At 36.3% G+C, this 19,266-nt stretch overlaps 6 protein-coding genes across 6 annotated transcripts in view; 3 read left to right on the top strand and 3 right to left on the bottom strand.

The window, feature by feature from the left end:
• Positions 1 to 669, top strand: part of PHYBLDRAFT_173630 (hypothetical protein) — a gene marked incomplete at both ends in the record, with an annotated part of 2,802 nt that extends 2,133 nt beyond the window's left edge. Inside the window, one exon of the mRNA XM_018437073.1 lies at positions 7 to 669. Within this exon, the coding sequence (XP_018286180.1) occupies positions 7 to 669 (663 nt within the window). The remainder of the gene's footprint in view (positions 1 to 6) is intronic.
• A 174-nt stretch (positions 670 to 843) lies between these two features.
• On the bottom strand, positions 844 to 3,697 carry PHYBLDRAFT_173629 (hypothetical protein; the record flags this gene model as incomplete). Its single annotated transcript, XM_018437072.1, is given in 11 exon segments — positions 844 to 861; positions 881 to 1,796; positions 1,894 to 1,965; positions 2,022 to 2,063; positions 2,121 to 2,279; positions 2,367 to 2,504; positions 2,612 to 2,688; positions 2,911 to 2,994; positions 3,051 to 3,176; positions 3,346 to 3,490; positions 3,546 to 3,697. The coding sequence occupies 11 exon segments, from the start codon at positions 3,695 to 3,697 to the stop codon at positions 844 to 846; spliced, it is 1,929 nt and encodes a 642-aa protein (XP_018286179.1).
• Positions 3,698 to 4,575: 878 nt separating this feature from the next.
• PHYBLDRAFT_69212 (hypothetical protein) lies at positions 4,576 to 5,478 on the bottom strand (the record flags this gene model as incomplete). The annotated part of the gene is made up of 1 exon (XM_018442067.1): positions 4,576 to 5,478. One exon carries the CDS (start codon positions 5,476 to 5,478, stop codon positions 4,576 to 4,578), a length of 903 nt encoding a protein of 300 aa, XP_018286178.1.
• A 1,310-nt stretch (positions 5,479 to 6,788) lies between these two features.
• PHYBLDRAFT_69211 (hypothetical protein) lies at positions 6,789 to 7,491 on the bottom strand (the record flags this gene model as incomplete). Its single annotated transcript, XM_018442066.1, has 4 exons — positions 6,789 to 6,915; positions 6,998 to 7,089; positions 7,302 to 7,411; positions 7,443 to 7,491. The coding sequence occupies 4 exons, from the start codon at positions 7,489 to 7,491 to the stop codon at positions 6,789 to 6,791; spliced, it is 378 nt and encodes a 125-aa protein (XP_018286177.1).
• A 3,600-nt stretch (positions 7,492 to 11,091) lies between these two features.
• Positions 11,092 to 12,881, top strand: MKL2 (kinase MKL2 MAPK-like protein; the record flags this gene model as incomplete). Its single annotated transcript, XM_018439826.1, has 6 exons — positions 11,092 to 11,199; positions 11,340 to 11,587; positions 11,729 to 11,920; positions 12,069 to 12,229; positions 12,473 to 12,543; positions 12,750 to 12,881. Coding segments are annotated over 6 exons (912 nt in total), but the record flags the coding sequence as incomplete, so codon positions are not given.
• Positions 12,882 to 15,474: 2,593 nt separating this feature from the next.
• PHYBLDRAFT_183338 (Homeodomain-like DNA binding domain-containing transcription factor) lies at positions 15,475 to 18,009 on the top strand (the record flags this gene model as incomplete). The annotated part of the gene is made up of 10 exons (XM_018438755.1): positions 15,475 to 15,496; positions 15,683 to 15,803; positions 16,008 to 16,515; positions 16,698 to 16,766; positions 16,834 to 16,884; positions 17,037 to 17,066; positions 17,156 to 17,187; positions 17,334 to 17,353; positions 17,554 to 17,609; positions 17,776 to 18,009. The coding sequence occupies 10 exons, from the start codon at positions 15,475 to 15,477 to the stop codon at positions 17,827 to 17,829; spliced, it is 963 nt and encodes a 320-aa protein (XP_018286175.1). The 3' UTR covers positions 17,830 to 18,009.
• Between the last annotated feature and the right edge of the window lie 1,257 nt (positions 18,010 to 19,266).

Below are 19,266 nucleotides of genomic sequence, written 5' to 3'. Positions count from 1 at the left end.
GCTGAGATTGAGATTCTGGTTGAGATTGTGGTTGTGGTTTTGGTTGTGACCGTGACCGTGACTGTGACTGAAGTTGTGTTTGCGGTTGCAGTTGAGGTTGCAGTTGAAATTTCAGATGTGTTTGCGGTTCAAGTTGAAGTTGAGGTTGAGATTGTGATTGAGGTTGTGATTGTGATTGTGATTGAGGTTGCGGTTGCGGTTGCGGTTGCGGTTTTGGTTGATATTGTAGTTCCGCTTGTGTTTTTGGTTGTGGTTGTGGTTGTGGTTGTGGTTGTGATTGCGGTTGAAGTTGAGGTTTTGGTTTCGGGTGCGGTTGCGGTTGTGATTGATGCTCTGGTTGAGCTTGCTGTTGTTTTTGAGGTTGTTGTTGAGGTTGGGATTGGGATTGTGGTTGTGGCTGTGGCTGTGGTTGCGGTTGTGATTGAAGTTGAGATTGAGGTCGAGGTTGTGGATTTGGGTGTGGCTGAGATTGTGGTTGCGGTTGTAATTGCGGTTGTGGCGGTGATTGTTTCTGTTCAAGATTACCAAAGCTCGGGGGTGGCACAGGATCATGCAAATTCAGTGGCGATATTTTTGGGGATTGTGGTATTTGAGGTAATTGTGACTTTTGCGTGGTTTGAGATTGTGGAGATGATTCCAACGGAAGTACCAATGTTTGCAACTGTGTAATCTGTTGACCTGGGTACTTATTTTGCGAACTTATTACTGGCTGTACGTGTTTTGAAATTTGTGGTTGCAGTTGTATATTCTCCTGCGTTGGTGGTTTTGGCTGCGGCAATACGAGCGTTTGCATTTGTTGCGCCTGTTGTTGCATCTGCGAGTTAGTAATTAATGATGGTTTAATTACTTCATCAACCGGATCTGTTCGTCGAGATTTTACATTCTTAGTTGGTGATTCGAGTAAGGTATCTGAATGATGAACATAAACGTGTTCTTTAGGATCTCGGGCAAGAGTTGTCGAAACTTTTCGCCTCCGAACATCTCCGGGGCGCTCTATGATTGTTTGCCCCTTTTTGTGAGGAAGACGAATTGCGTGGTTTATCTTATCTTTCCGAACAGAAGGGAGAGTGGCGTTTGAGTTATGAGTGGCGGGTGCTGTGACGAGTGTAGTGGCTGGAATGGTGGCGGGTGTATTAGCAAGGTTATTGCTGGTCAGGGCATCGGCTTCATTCGGGGATTCGGTATCATTCGGGGTTTCTGCTGCATTGACAGGTCCGGTGATTGTATCTGCCCAGAGCGGTGACTTTTGTGGAGACATATCTTCTTCTTTCCATGGTTTGTGCCGTTTACGATCAGTGGAATTATCTGTAGAACTCACCTCCCGTTTATTATTTTCAGGTGTATCACATGTAGAAAGATCTGACTGTTTTTGAGGCGATGGAGCAGAGGTCATGGAGTAGTCAGACGGCCTGCGTTCTGTCTCTGCCGTGGTGGGAAAGCTTGCTTCGGATGCACGCCTCAGGATCGCATCATCCATCGAATTTTGGCGAGTTTGGGTTATGTCATCTTCCTTAAAGCCGTCTCTGAAGAAACCGGGTGGGTTAGATCCTGATGGCGATGGTAATATGGAACTATTTCCCGAAGCTAAGGGTGCTGAGTGGGGTGGAAGAGCATCTTTGGGCGATTCGAATGTAGGAATAGGTAAGCCTTTTTCGCGCGCTTTCCAAGCTGCTCTAACACGATCCATATGTGCAAGTAGCTGTTTTTGTGTGACTCCGTCTTGAATACTACATAGAATCTTCTTTACTACATTTTCGTCATTGGCTGTTTCTTTGTCGTCCCGAAAACGTACAAATCTAAAAGTCATGGAATCAGCAATTGTCTTTGTCTAACATGTTAACATGTCAGAAAGAAGACGTAGAGGAACCCCTTTACTGTCCACCAAAAGCTTACCTCCAACCACCTTTTCTCATTTTTGGTGCATATCCTTGCTCGACAATCGTAACTTCCCAATTGGAGTCGAATCTAATTGGATATATGTGTTATTTAAAGTGAATCCCAAGGTCACAATCCATACATACCTAAATTCTCCAATCCTGCCATCAGGCAAACTGTTTTTCCAGCTAATACAAAGTCAGTATCATATATAATAAATATTGTTAATGAGTACAATTTCCTACCCTGCTGCCAATGCTGGCTCTGGTTGGAAATGGTCATAAAATTTGTATGTGACTCCGTGAGACAATACTTCGAGTGCATACATCGGTTTGTGTTCTTTACTCCATCGTGCGGAGATCCTAAAATCCACCGTAGTCAATTCAGGTGGTTTCCATTTAAGCCTAAAATGTTTGTGAATAGTGGATACAATATGATGAATTTTGGAATGAGTTTCGAGCATTTCATCGATAAATAGGTTGTCTACCTACAGCTTTTCGCAGGTACCAGGTACGTATGGGCACTTTACAGGTGTCCAGATAACCCCATCACTACTATGTTTTAATTTGGACATTTGCCCAAACACGAGATGAAGGCCGTAAGCACGTTCCATTTTCTTAAGTTCCAAACTAAATAATTGTTACGCTTTATCAGCACAAAAAAAACCACATTGGCCCGGTTCCAAAGTCTTGCGTGTGTAGATATATTTATCACATCAAGCTCAATATTTGCTTACGTGAACGGCGGTTTTGTTGAATCTTCAAGGTTTCGTAGACTGGCGTCAAAAGGCATCAGAACCTCTTGTCGCAGCATCTACACGCAAACAGTAAATACTCAATACCCAATAAACGCACACACAGACACAGACACAGACACAAGCTGGCACACATACACACATGTATGTATACATATACATATACATATACATATACATATACATATACATATACATATACATATAAATATAAATACACCTATACATATATGTGCACGCATATAAACATAATACTGCAGCAATAATAGAAAGATACCTACGCCTAGTCGTGTATTAAAGGATCGCTGGGTGACTGGAACTGCATTAATGGCCATCAAATCAAATACCAAGAATCGCCAGGTTTTCTATTTTCATGGTTCAGCTGATGTTTTCAAGCCCTGTCTACAAGGGAGTAGTTTACCTTGTCTCCATCAATATCAGCTACTAGTTCACCATCCATTAATGTATCCTTTAGATATTCTTTGTCTCTATTCCGGACAGGAAAGACTAGGTTGGGTATATAATGCCAAGTTTGATGACGGTCAAACTAGAATAGTCAAATGGTTTTAATATGAGTAAAGCAATCGACACGCAGACCCATATATATATATATATATGTGTGTGTGTGTGTGTGTGTGTGTACATCCCCATATATGTACACACATGTACAAATAACCAATTTTCTTGTTGTTGAAATTACTGAACGGCAAACTAACCATAAAGGAAGCTGGCCCCTTTGGGGAATGAACAAAGAAAAGAAGATAACGAACACCGTCTGTTTTTTCGCACACAAAATAATCTTCTCTCTCGAGTACGGAAAGATGCTTTGATTCAAAGCAGACAGGCTGTGATCCCGGAAAACTAGAGGGATGGATGTGTTGAGAAGTCAATGTGACGAGATGCAGTAGTGATGTACCTGTCGTCCTGTGTTCTCAAAAGTTCTTTAGCTCGTGCTTGGAGCGTTTTCGAATAGATTGGATCGACGCGTTTTCCGATGCTTTCTGGCATAGAAGTGTCATTGGCGTACGTCTCCAAATGCAATGGATTGGGAGAAAGAGGATGTGCCATGAGAACGAAAGAAGGGGATTGGCGCGTAAAGAACAGAGAGAGTGGTGAGCGGGAATGTTTGTAATAGGCGTTAAAGGCGCCGGCTCGCAGGATAAAGAAAGAGAGGCGATGGGTGGATGAAGATTAGAGACAATCAGGAGAGGGAATAATGAAGAACAGCAACAACCAGAGTGGTGAGACATAAAGGTAGAGCGGAATAAAAAAAAATAGATGAAAAAAAAAATAGTCTCCCTTTTCTTCCCTCCTCTTGACCTATACACACACACACACACACAAAAAGAGAGAGAGAGAGAGAAAGAGAGAAAGAAAGAAAGAGATAGAGATATTGAGTTTCTTAGACGCACACAAATACACACTGCAAACACGCACAACAACCACCATTTTGAGGCTAGAAGTCTATACCCTTGTACACTTCACCTTGTTTTTATTTCTTTGTTTTTTGTTTTAAAAAAATAAAGACTAATAATACCTTTGGCTATTTTGAAACATTTGCTTTGATATATAAGTCATTTTATCTCTCTTTTTCTTTTACTTTTTATTATTATTATTATTCTTTTGCTCTCTTACTTTTTAAGTTGATCAAATACTCATACACACATATATGCTTACAGGCATTGTAAAACTACATACACGTCATCTTTTCGACACAAAAAAAAACGATGATAAACACAAGCTACTGATATTTCTATATAAAGTATTTATATATATGTATAAGTTAATAGTAATCTACTGCTATTATTATGTTTATGTTTATGATTATTATTATTACAACTATTATAGTTATAGTTATAGTTAATATTAGTATTAGTATTAGTATTAAAGTATTATTTTGCCTTGTTTTCTTGGTTTATAGATATGGGAAACAAAACAACTAAATTTTATAGTCCACTGGCTACATCTTGCCAGAATACTTGCATACTTTTAATATCCTTTGTACTCTGAGCATCCAAATCATCGAGATCCTGTATAATAGCCTTGGCTCGTAGATGTACATCTCTTTCAATAATCTCATCATCTTGAGCTTCCAAAACCTTGTCTGTGCGTCTATTTTCTTTGCGCACCTCGTGCACCATTCGACCAATAAGGCGAAGACGCGAGTTCAGTTCCTGGGCCTGTTTTTTGTTGACATACATGTGTTCTTTGAGTTCCTCCATTGACTCAATCACCGACATTGTGTCCATGTCAAGTGTATGTAGAGTAGGAACTGGGTTTTCATATAAGTATATTTGGTCGTGCAATGTAGCCCGTACTCCACTCATCAACACCTCCAGGTCACGAATGTCCTTTATGGACATTTGCATCCCCTCCTTCCGAATCGATAAAGCCATGGTCCGAAGGTCACTAGTCTGGCGCTCACGGTCGCGCGATCCACGCTCGACGTAACTGATAGCCAGCTCAAGTGATTGCGCAAAACCATCCTTGTGTTCCTCACTTTGTGAAAGAAGTGTATTGAACAGTCTCTTATGAAGAGTCTTTGTTTCCCATACAGCAGAAGAAAGGTCGCCCAATTGTTGTTCGAGTACCTCAAACGCATCTACAGGCTCGTCAGGGGAAAGGTGGATTCGACCAGAGTCGTAGAGAGTGCTGACACTGGGAGTAGAGTGGTGACGAGAAGGTAAGGAAGAAGTATTGCTGTAATCAGGAATAGGGCTCTTTGCGGAATCGAGTTCGGTAGCGAGGGAAGAGACTAAGGGGGTTTCCTTTGCAAAGCCTTTGGTAGCCAGTTCATCTTCTAAGGACTGACTAACAGTAAACACGTCTTTATGAAGAATTGAATCCATTAAAGTATCTAATATTATTACTATTATTCTTATTCACACAAAAGTAAAGTGAAAGAAACAAAGAATAAAGAGAGAAAGGGAGGGAGGGAGGGAGAGAGATAGGAAAGAGATAGGAAAGAGAAAAAGAAAAAGAAAAAAAAAAGAGTATAAAAGGTTTGGCGTGAATCAAAAGGCTAAAACACAATACACAGAGCCTAAATGGTTGTCTTATTCTTTAATATGTACATAGAAGATATGCGTGGAAATGTATATGTATGTGGTGAATTGTGTCGAAAGTATGTATCTAAATCGAACATGGCTTTGGTGCGTCCTTGCTTAAACCACCAAGCAGATAGACTAAAGTGTAGCATTTAGAGACTTTTTTTTTATGTCTCGCCAATAGTTAGTATCAGTACAACCCCGCCACTAGTGTAATACATACTCTTTAAACACTCTTGGCATTTTTGGGGGCATTAATAAAGTAAATATAAATAATAATAAACAGAGAGGCTGTGAACTTGTAGCAAATTTCCCGTCAATCGATTTGCTACAAGCACCATCCCATTTTGTCTGTATTTAAAACACATTAAAACGTATTTGTAAGTCGTACAATTGAAGAAAATTAGTCGCATAATTCGAAAATATAAGTTGCACAATTCGAGAATACAGGGCGCATTTTTAAAAGTTCCTACCCGTTATGAATGTATCTTTTTTTTAAAAAAAAATAAACCGCACAGAAAAGCGTTCTTAAGCTATTAAGAATCATAATAAACATTATGCCACTATTTGTTTTATGAGGTATACTCAACTTTTCGCTTAAATATATAAAAAAAAAACTGAAAAAATTATCCCAAAAATGCGATTTGTATAGTGTGTTTTACTGTATGTAAAAGTCCGCATTGCATTATTTGATGTGAAAATTTTCCACAAGTCTACACTCTCTCTACTTAACCTGGTACACTGAAGAACATCATACATAAAATATCCTTTATAAAAATGAACGTGTTTCAAAAATAAGCAATACACTTAGTGCTCGATATAGTGATATACTATAGCTGTATTTTTTTTTATTACCATCACCATATCGAAAAATAGCGAGGATTATCAGGGAACAGACTAAAATGTTCATAAGATATCACTATATTGGACCTTGACTGTACAAATGATGAAGAGCCAGGTAACACTAGCTATTGCCTAGACAACAAACGCAAAGCGTCTTTGTGGTAGGGATTTTTTTTGCTATCCACTAAAGCAAAAAAAAAAACAAACTCTCTTTCTTTTTTTTAAAAATCTCTGTTGTGTATCACATCAAAACATCGTCAGTATGACAACTAATCATCACAGCGAGAAAGATGAACTAGATTTGCAACAACAGCAACAACAGCTAATAATGAACCAGAAATAGCGTGAGCTGCTTTGCCAGCGAGTCTTGGGATATGTCTGTTACCCGATTTTCTACTATGATATTTTTAAATGAATGATATTATTATAACAAAAGACATGCGTAAAGGTATTACTAGTAATAGACACTAAATCAAACCTTGTGATTAATATAGCCGACGGAAAACTGACGTTGTGTACTTGGTCAACTCTAACTCTATCGTAAATCAGATCTACAAAATTACATCTTATCTACCAAATGGTATACAAATCATTTGACCAAAGTATGGGTTAAAAGGACTTTTGTGATATCTTTGTCTTGTAATTCAACAAGACTGTCTAGGCTGCAGGTTCTAATACGACAGCAAAATAATATTATTTTTAATAATAATATCAGTCCTTCAAAAACAAACAAAAGTAAACTAAAGCTAAAGTGTCTCTGTCAGAGCTCTGAAAACACGGACATTTGAGAAACTGTCCTCAGTAAGATTATCAACAACGTATTTAAGAGCAAAGACAAGTTCTTTGAAGGGTACAGAAACAAAAACAGTGGTCAAACGGATTGGAAAACTTACTTTGAAGGTGGATAAGAAAATAATACAAACCTATTTGCTTGACATAAAAAATTACTTCATCCACAAGCGAGCATGTCATGACTACGCATTATGTAAGGAATGAAAAAAAAATTAGTATTCTTTAAACTCAATACATATTTCTTGTAACACTCTTTTTCTCTCTATCTCTTTAATACTCTAAGCATGCCACTCTCAAAGTTAAACAATACAAAAAAAAAGAAGCACTCTTGTTGGAATGCACATGATTGGGTTATCATTTGTTGAAATTTACAGACGTCGAAATGTTAATGAATAAACATCTCGCTGTATAGTATACTGATACTATGAAGACTGTTCCACTAGATAGTAATAGGCCTTATTTCAAGAAGCCTTTGGCTTTTTTTTCTAGAGATATATATTACCTTGAGAAGATTTTCTTTTGAAAAGAAATTATTGCAAGACGCTAATAGGGATAAGAGAAAACACAGAAGATGTAGTTGAAATAACCATGTCAGAAAATACTACTAGTAGAATTTTGTATGATCTTGGCTACAGCTACTGTATTGCGCAGGCTATGTCTGTTTTCTTTACTTTTTTTTTTTTGACCACAGAAAGATATTTTTTACACGACTGAAATGGGGTACTACAAGAATGACTTGGGATAAAAAAATGAAAGCCGTGATTTAGAGTGACAAGATATGTTCCTTTTTTTTTTATAAAAAAAAACAAAAAAGCGAATGGATAAGACCATGTGTGGAGAAATACTTAAGAGAAGTACTTCCAGACTATTCCCAACCGAAAGAGTAGAGAGTAGGAAGATCAGTGATGATGTTGAGTGTGTGTGTTTGTTTAAGCTGGATGTATCTGATCACTTGCCTGCTTGGAGAAGGATATGTATGCGAAGCAATATGTAGAAGTCATAAAAAATCCAGCTCAAGTTTATGGTATGCTGCCACTCAAGGATATTCAACCTCATGTTTTCCAAAAAGAAGAAGAAATTTCCAGTTCATAAATCAACTTTGTCACAGAAACACACACACGCAAAATAAATGCAACAAAGAGTTTTGATGTTCTTGAATGTATATCAAAAGATCTAGATCTGAGACCGGTGTAGAGCATGTGTATTCTGCTAGATGACCATGTGTGTGCGTCGTCTTATCAGCCTAAAATACTAAAGAATTTGGCAAATTTTTCTTGAAAGATGAGTGGCAAATGATAGCAACCCAAAAGAACGTTTCGACTATAGTTTTAGTATGCATAACTGACTGTTTGGTGGGAAAGAATATATATAGATAAATATAACTATAAAAAGGAGGGGTACTCAATATCGAATCAAAAATAAATTGTTTATGTTTTGATAACAAAAGATTACATGGCATAAGCTTTATAGTTCTTTTGTATTATAGAGTTATTGACTGGTATATGAGTAATAAGAGAAGTTTAAAGACAATACAGTTTATCATATACATAGATGTATGTACCGAGATCTTAAACTCACGTCCATTGCTTTTGTGGTCACCTTCTACTGTATTTTTTTTACTAATCATTCACAAGCTTTTTCTCCAATTAAATTCACAAAATGGATCCTAATTTCCACACGCACACACAAAACGAGTTTGTAGATTTAATTGGAAAAAAATTGTCTGAAACTATAGATGAAATGAGAAAATAACATTTCGACATCTTACCAGTAAAAACCTGAGTTCTCTTAAGAAAAATCCATATTCGATACAATTGTATTAACCTATGCATATATATACTGAGGATGCAGCAGGACAAATATCACTATCAATTATTCTTTCCCTCCCCCCCAGATTTTATAGATATATATATATATACATGTGTGTGTGTGTGTACATGTGTGTGTATATTTATTTGTTTGTTTGTTTGTTTTTGGCAGTGGTAGCACCCTTTTATCACAGAAATTCCCACACCTTTGGGTAATCGAGGATATTGCGTAAAGCAGCTATGATTAGAGTCATTGATAGCCGGTATCCTAAATGTCAGACCTATTGACATATTGGAAAAAAAAATTAACCAGTGACACACAAATAAGATACTTTCAAGAACGACAGACTGGACAAGGCTGAGAAAGAAAATAAACAAAAGGTAATACCAAGTCAAGACAAGACAAGAAATGATCAATTTCATATTTCAAATTCATTGTTAATGAAGGAGAAATCCAAGATTTTATGGATACCCTCTTGGGAGTAGGGAAAAAAAAGGAAAAAGAGCATTAGATATATATATATCTGTCTGTCTGCTCATTTTCTATAGGGAATAATAATAATAATAATAATAATGTAAAGGAGTTTAGCACTAGATTTAGACTTCAAATTAACACTGAATACTTGGAATATGACAAAGACGAAAAACAGAGATCTTGGCCTTTTCTTTTTCTTTCCTTTCTATCGAAATTGCGAGCAGAATATAAATGGCAGAATACCAAAGAAGAAACATAACCAAGAGTCTAGAAATCCGACAATACGAGGCTTTATTATTATCAGTAGTAATAACAGCGATTTGAGAAACCATAACACTGCCAAGGGTCGATAATAAAACGGTTTCCAGAGAAACAAAAAAAAGAGAATGAAGAATCTGTGATCAAACCTAGTAATTCAGCACATATTCAAGTGCCCAAATTCGTCCATTTATGACAAGTTAACAAGACCAAAAATATCAAAGTAATATCTAGAAGAAGAAGAAAAAAAAAGATATATACACATAAAACAGCAGGTATGAATTTGAATGATTATTAGAGTTAATTGATTCTGAAATGAAATATACTAATTTACATGTATATATGACTATATAAGCTCAAATTCTCGCAATGCTTCCGATAATTTGGCTACCACGTGTAGATAATTTATTGATGTTGAGGAACAGATAATATTGAAACAAGAATACTATGAACCTTGCAGTTCACAAGCAGGAGAATTCGAAAATATTAAAAGGGATTAGAAATATACTTGTAAATGTATACAAATATATATCCATAAAGAAGTGGAGACAATTGCAGTCAAGAGAAAAGATAAGGGGAAAAGCGGGGAGACCAGATTATCGTATATATTTTCTTAATAGGGTACAAATTTGGCTGGCAAGTTGTGTTCAAAAAACACCAAGTATTCTTAATAAGCCTTTTTTTTTGTTTTTTTTTTTTTTACCTCTTGCTCTCTATTAATTTTATTAAATAAATAAATATATATTATATATATTAACTCTGTGTGTGTATTTCTTGTACAGTCTTTTTGAAATATTAAATAAATTACTTAATGATTTTATATATATATATTTTTCAAAGTCTTGCCACTTTCTACAGCTAACCTCGTGATCGGAAACGGAATACGAAAGCGCTCTTGATTGCATTACTTTACCGCAATCAATAAGTCTTTCTCTGTGTCTCTTATATATCTTTCCTTTTTTCTCCCTCCCTCCCTCCCTCTCCGTCCCTCTCTCCCCTCTTTCAACCCCGCAAAATCAAGGCCACTTTCACTTCCTCTTCTTCCTCTTCCTCTTCTTCTTCCTTGTTTCAATCCAAGGGCCTTTTTCTCTCCTCCGTCTCCCCCCCTTTTTTTTACTTTTTTTTTCAAAAAAAACCCCCTTTGATATAAATACAACATTTTGAATTTTTCAGAGGTTTTTCTTTTTTTTTATTGTATTGTTATCATTCAATTAAAGAAAGTATCTTTGTTTCCTCACCATGATCAAGCGAGGCTCGCCTTGTGAAGACTACTGTGTCCTGGAACAAATCGGCAATGGTTCATTTGGCTCGGTTCACCGGGCTACTCACAAGACAAGCCAACGCACTGTACGTTTGTATAAAAATCAACAACAACAATATATATATACCTAAAAGAAAGAATAATAAGAATAAGAATAAGAATAAAAATAATATAATAGCAGAAAATCAACAAGGTCTCATTTTTTTTTAATTTGTTTCAATATTAGGTGGCAATCAAGATTATGAAACAAAAATACAGCAGTTCTTCTGAATGCTCACAACTACGTGAATACAAAACAATGAAGCATCTCCTATTACATCCCAATGTCGTCCAACTCTATGACACATTCTTGGGATCTACCAAAGAACTTTGCTTCATCATGGAGTACATGGATGGAGGTAATCTCTATCAATTTATCAAAGAACGCCGCGAGACGAGCAAGACCATCCTTCCATCCCAAGCACGCGACATTCTGTAATAAAGCTACATTCAAAAAAAATATACAAAAATATATATATATATATGTATATATACATGTGTCTGCTTTACATACATACATACATACATAGATGTATACCTTCCCAACCCAATTGTATTCATTGATCGCATATATAGGCGTCAGATTTTGGCAGCCTTGGCTCACATCCATCGTCAGGGTATATTCCACCGAGATATGAAACCAGAAAACCTTCTTCTCGGAACACCGGCTACACCGGACGGATCGCCTATCATCAAACTGGCAGACTTTGGACTAGCAAGAGAACTCAAAAGCAAGCCACCGTACACAGAATATGTCAGTACACGATGGTATGTAACACAAAGCACAACGATCTTTTTATTTTATTTTTATTTTTTAAATATTTGTACATACTACATACTACATACTACATGCTGCATAAAAATATATAAATAAATTAATGATATCTTTTTTGTTTCTTTCTTGTTTTAAATATAGGTATCGTGCCCCTGAAGTATTGCTACGATCATCATCGTATTCTTCACCAGTAGATTTATGGGCTGTAGGTGCAATATTTGCAGAAATAGTAACCCTCAGACCTTTATTTCCCGGGCAATCAGAAATTGACCAACTATATCGTATATGTCAATTGCTTGGAAGTCCCCGCAACAGCAGCAGCAATAACAACAACAATAACAACAACAACAACAACAGTAGCAGCAATAACAATAACAACAGTAGTACAAGTAATAATGGTGCAGGTCGTAAGCGGGGGCAAAAACTTGAAAAGAGACTCAGCCCAGGGTTCCCTCGCAAGAAATCAGATGCAGCATTACGTGCACTGGAGCCAACTAATACTGCCACTATCACCAATCAAATCTCTGTCGTATCAATCACAACAGATGAACCCAGCTGTGAAGAATGGCCTGAGGGCGTTAAGCTTGCACATAAAATAGGGTTTTCTTTCCCAGCTGTAAGTAATTTCTTTATTTTAAAACATTAATGTTAATATCAATATCAATACCTGTGTCTATGCATATTCTCCTATAAAAATAATAATACCAAAAAAAAAATATAGTAAAAAAAAATCTCCCAAGCAATTTATATAAATATTTGTAACTAATACAATTTTTTGATATTATTATTATTATTATTATTATTATTATTATTATTATGTAGATATCTCCACGTCCACTCCAGTCAGCATTACCAATGGCTTCACCAGGATCTGTAGATATCATACGACAGCTACTGCATCTTAATCCAGCCAAACGACTCACTGCAGCAGAAGCTTTACTGCATCCAATTTTCCTCGAATCATTGGACCCAGAACCAAAAATACCACAACCTACAGACGAACTCAAACAAAAATCAAACCAGGAGCCAAAAAAGACAGAGTTCAGACATGAACCTAGACCTGACCAAACGAGACCTGACCAAAAACAGGAGCCAGTGGTTGAAGAGGAACTTGACCTTGCTATCAAGGAGAACACCACCAACACCACCACCAACAATAACAATAACAACATTATCAATAATAATATTAATATCAACATCAATAATAATATTAATAATACCAATATCAATAATACCAATAATGATAACAACAATAATAATAATAATAAACCTTCAAAGAACAAGACTTCAGTCACTCAAGAGATCAAAGACGCCTTTAGACTCTCAAAGGCTAGGATGAAAGACACTACCCTCAGAAAGAAAGTCGCAGTTGTCAATACCAAAGATCCAGACGCCGAGAAACGAAAAGAGGATCCAAAAGGTGCGTTTGATTTGCCTTCAATACCCCTCTCCCCGTTTGAGCTCTGTTCAGATTGGGACCCTGGAACGATCGACATGATTTTGTCAGCAGCAGCAGCAGCAACAACAGCAGAATCAGAACCTGGTACATCAGATACGAGTCCTGCACATCAAGACACTCCTCAAAAGGATTTGTCTAAAGAAGAAGAAAACGAAAAAGAAGAAAAAAAAAGTGTTGAAGAGTTGAATATCGAACCAAGTCCACACACTCCTTTGGCTGCTGAATATGCTCAACTAGACAATGACAGTCTGGAGAGCATGATTGATCGTCTCTTGACAGAAATGGACACAATTGGAAGAGACGGCTGGCCTCCTGAAACAGAAGAAAAAGCAGAGACAGAGACAGAAGTAGAAGCAGAGGCAGAAGGAGAAGCAGAGGCAGAAGCAGAGGCAGAAGCAGAAACAGAAACAGGCACAAAAGTGGAACCAAAAGCAAAATCAAAATCAAAAGCAACAGAGGAAAAGGAGGAGGAAAATGAAAAAGAAGAAGATGATAAAGAAAGATACGAAGTGGAAGAGGATGAAGAAGACGAGGAAGACGACGAGGATGAAGAAGAAAAGGAAGTTCGTAGAACTGGGTTTGAGAGTACATCTCTTCCACTCCAAGATCAAATACGAGCCTACCGTAATCCAGAAAACAACAGCAGTAGTTTTAGTAATCGGCTGAGCCTTACACTAGGGTTGTATTGGCAAGACCAACCAATCGCCCTTGAACGTAAAAGTGAGGATTCATGCATGATGTCACGGCCTGGTTCGGGCATTCTGCTACAACATCAAAATCAACATCAACATCAACATCAACAACAGCATAAGCATAAGCATAATCATCAACAGCAGCAGCAGCAGCAACATCCCTTCATTACCCTTCGTCCTAGTATATCCACGCCTCTCCAATCTGCCCACAGCAGTCGTATCGGAAATATCAGACAAAATGTACATAATACCAAAAAACCATCACCATCATCAGCGTCACCGCCACCACAAAGACCAATAATACCAAGACCACGGCAATCACAGCCACACACAGGGTTTGGTAAACTCAATCTGTTTGGACTACGTAAGAGTCTAAAGAGTGACAAGGCGGCTCCGATAGTAGTAGTAGCACCCGAGCGCTCTGTACATAAAGAAGAAACCCCTCATCATCTTCCGGAAACTATCCTTCGAACCGAAAGTTTCCCAACCGATCTCTTTCAGCAACTTGCTTATCCTACTGCTACTACTGGTGCTGCTGTTACTACTTCTGCTGCTACAGTCGAGACCATCACATCTGCCACTTCCAAACCTGCAACCACAACCACAAGAACCATCATTGATGACAATCTTTCGAATGCTGTTCAAACTCAACGTCTCAAAGACAGTTTCGTGGATCCCTTTCCTCCTACGTCTCTTCATGTCAAACCAAAAAAATCTAGTCTTTTAAGCTTTTGGGCTAAGAAGCAACAACAACAACAACAACAACAACAACAACAACAACAGCAGCAGCAGCAGCAGCAAGGTGGTAGTGGTGGCAATGGATTACCAGTGGGAGGGAACTCACTTCCAATGGTTGGAAGCAATGGATAGACATTTATTTATTTATTTATTTATTTAGTTATTTTATTTTCTTCTTCTTCTTCTTCTTTGTTTCTCTAAAGTGGTATACCCTAATGTACATAATTCTTTATTAAAGAAAAGCCACGCGTGTTTTTATAAACTTTCCTATATATTATCCTGCATCATTATAAAGCAAATCCAGAAAAAAAAAGTGAAATGAATGGTGATAATCACAGTACAAGAAGCACAATAAGAAGGTGGATAGAAAGAATGTGATACACAGCTGTACATACGTTTGTACATGTGTTTTGACCTCTACTTCTTCTTACTTCTCTCTGTTCTGAATCTTTTTCTTTCTTTTGTGTGTATGTCAAGATATTTGAACAAGAAGAAGAAAGCATATAAAAGTATTGAATGCATCAAATGGCACAAATCAAAAGGTTGTTTTTTTTATATATTTTATTTTATTCACTATTGCCAAGCCACTACTACTCCACTTCACTCCACTATACTATATATTATCTCAACGATTGACACAACTGCATGTCCATACATCATGACAAAAATAACACCGTATGGTAATATACCTATCTATCTATCTAAATGTATATAGAAGAAGGAGAGCAGGTTTCAATTAGGCAATACTCACTCACCTAGATCCTCTTATTGACGTCTTCCCCCTCTTTTTTTTGTTCTCTTTTAAAATAATAATCATGTAATCATTCAAACATTGTTTTGTTTTTTTTTTCAAAAAAAAAAAAAAGAACAGCAAAGACTAGACAACATTGAACGCAATCGCCAGATTTTAGCCCAGTTCAATCTTGAAGAAGCAAAACAAGCATGTCGTAATGACATTCCCAATACACCAACACCACTGCCTAAAAGGTAACACACACACATAAATATATATATAAAAGATACAAGAAAATAAAAAAATAAGACGTTTATACATGTATACAAGGTGGATTATTATTATTAACATATTGAATATTGAATAAATACTGAACCCCCTTCCTTATCACCCCTCATAACCCTCCCTCTCTTTCTCTCTCTCTTCTCCCCTGGGTTTTCTTCTTATTGCACTCTCAGGATATCAAAAAGAACTTTTAAAGAATCCACTGGCAATTCAGAATCTACAGTAACAACACTAACACTAACAAGAACAGCAGCAGCAGCAGCAGCAGCATCGAAATCAAAAGCCAAAAAGATCAAGACAACTCAAAGCGAAAGGCCAAAGAGACAATCATCTAGACTACGGGGAGTGGAGCCGGTCCCGTTTGTATTGGTAGAAAACGACAATGGGATCGAGAGAGGTAGACTGGCGGTATCCGGGACTGCGGGTGATGCCATCATAGACGAGGAATTGTGGGACGGGAAATTGCTAAAGGCAGACGAATACTTTGACAAGGAGACGTGTGAAAAGGCCATACGGACTCAGGGTCATTTTCTGGGCTGGATCAATCCTGCCCTGATCGAGAAATATGAATTTGAGTTGTCTGCGTCAGAAGCATGGGAGAAAAACGGGGGAGGCAAGTTTTCCTTTACTGATCCGCTCAACAACAAGAAAAAGGGGAGCACAAGTAAGATCAATGCAAAGGTAAGTAAATTTACAAAAAAAAACGATGCTGGTGCTGGTGCTGCTTGTGTTATACATGTGCAGTAAGAACAATAAGAATAATAAGAATAATAGAAAGGTAGAGAAAAGGAGAGAGATAGAGAGAGGGGGGAAGATTATATTATATTATTGTATTTAATGAAATTTGTCTGTGTAACTTATAGGCAGTAGCCCAAATGATGTTTAAAAAGAACCCAAACATGTACTTTTACCGACACAATGAACCAGGCGTGGTTAGTGACATACATATACATATAGTATTTCAAGTTTACTTATTAAAATTATTTAATTTATCCTTAGGGCCAATGGACAGGCGATTGGACTGCTGAAGAAAAGGAAATATTTCTAAAGGTAAGTGGGTGAATTGAAATACAAAGATGCATTAGTTGTTTGTTTGACTAGTATTTTTTTATTATTTTTTTTTTGATTATTCTACATCCCAAAAAAAAATATGAGACAAAAGTTAAATCCATTTTTCTGTCTTCTCTATTACTACTATATAGGTGGCACGAGAACATGGCTGTGGTGACAAGGTAAGATAGACAATCAAAATAATAATAATAATAAAAATGTATAACAAAGAAAGAAAGACAAATCCCCTATTTAACCATGTGGCTTGTAGTGGGGTGTATTTGCTAGTTATATTCCACATCGGTAAAACAACAACAACAGATAATAATAATAATAATCGAGGATAGAATGCACTTGCATGGATATATATATATATATATATATGCGTGTGTGTGTATCCGAGTGCATTTTATGGGGATATTGTACTTAACTAATATGTAAAATATTAGGGTTGGCTACCAATGCAGTAGTAAGTATAATCCCTTTAATATCTCTTTCTTTATTTCTTTCTCTTATTTTCTTCAAGGGAGTGTATTGAATAGATATATGTGTGCATGTAGATGTATATAAGCACAGGGGTGGTTTATAGGTTTTCTAGTTCAAAAATAGAAAGAAATGAAGAAATGAAATAATCGATTCTAATGCTTCTATTTCCTGAAATTATTTTAGATTTCTATCGTAGTGAACTTCTCCCTGCTGGACTGATTTTTGACAAGAACTATGAGGTGAGACGACAAGAAAAAGAGTGTGTGGGGAGAAAAAAAAAGAATGATTATGAAAACCAGCATTGAATTTGATATTTAACGATATACATTGATTTGTATTTATATTATTTTCTGGGGGTGTTTTGTTACATATATGTATGTATGTATTTGTTATTATTTGTTCTAGTACACACCTTCTGGCAGACCCATCTATGTAGGTGGCCGTCGGTCTGGTCCATAAGTATCATGCTTTTATTTCTGAGAGTCTTAATGGAATACAAGACATGGTATGATATTGCATACAAAAAAAAAGAAAGTAGTCTTTATATACCTGCTTTGTATATTTATATATATATAAAAAAAGAGTAAGCTTAAAAGATCAATAGCATGTGCTCTTTACAATATATACATTTGTATATTCTTTGGTGCGTTTTGGGTGTTTCGATGCAGGTTTAAAGGGGAGGGAGGAGTATGCTCTGTGGATGTATTTTGACTTGGAAATCTATATGTAAAATGCACAAAATTCCCTTTATATATATATATATATAAATGTAGTTGAATCTTTTTTTTTTTATTTTATTTTTCATTAGAATTCTTATTCTTATTGGTACATTTAGCTAAAGTCAAAATGAGACCAGACTCAACAGGGTCTAAAAGGAAAAATAAAGAAGCTTTTTTTTGGTGTTGTAATTTGAACGGTTGGTGTAAAACCATGTGTTGAGGGAATTGACATTTTCATTATTTCAAATTACAGAAATTAGCTATTGTATACACATAGTAGATATGGACATTCCCGTGTAACTGGAACAATAAGAATAAGAATATCCTATCCGTCAATACATAAAAAAAATGATACCTTCCCCCCTCCCTTTCGCTCTCCTCTATCCCTCTTCCCAATTTACAGTAATTTACGATGTAATTTACACTTTAAACCAGTGCTTTTTTCTTTCTTTCTTTCATTATCTGTTTATAAAATTGAGTATTTCACCTAGACAATGATTTTTTTTATTAATATTAACATTTTACTTTATTTTATTACATAGAGTATAAGAATGAAATATCGAAATCAGAGTTTGAAGCTATAAACGAGGGATCTATACAATTCTGGATCTGGTAACTTTGATTAACCTGCGATAATAAAGATATATATAATAAGAAAGAAATTCTGGGCGTGTCAATAGACAAACAAAAATATATGCAACATACATACATTCACGCACACAGATACCTATATATTTCCAAGGCAAGTAAAAGAAAAAGAAAATGCACAGGGGTTTATTGTGTATAAAAGTCTGATCTCTAGTAGGATTTTCTTTTCTTTTTTCTTTTTTTTACTAAAAGGTGCTATTATAAATACTATTATAAACTCAAGGGGAGATTAATGGATCTATAGAAAATGGGGACCCTGTACTTGGGGAAGACACATCGGGAATGTGTCAAGATCTCAGTAACCAAGAGTAAAAATGGGACGATTCAATTTCCCTTTTTTTTTCTAGCTTTCTTTCTTTTATAATTGCGGGTAAACATCTTAGAATGGTCTGTTTATCTTCGTCTGTTTATTTGGCTATCTAGATATCCCACCTTACTATTATTCTTCTTTTATTACCCCAAATAAAAAAAAAGTATAATATAAGAAAAGGGAGTGCTATTGTTTTAAAATAATTCTTATTATTATTTT

This window comes from Phycomyces blakesleeanus (assembly GCF_001638985.1).
Source record: "Phycomyces blakesleeanus NRRL 1555(-) unplaced genomic scaffold PHYBLscaffold_26, whole genome shotgun sequence".
Classification (NCBI taxonomy): Eukaryota; Fungi; Mucoromycota; class Mucoromycetes; order Mucorales; family Phycomycetaceae; genus Phycomyces; species Phycomyces blakesleeanus.
This window is presented reverse-complemented; position numbering and strand designations above follow the sequence as displayed.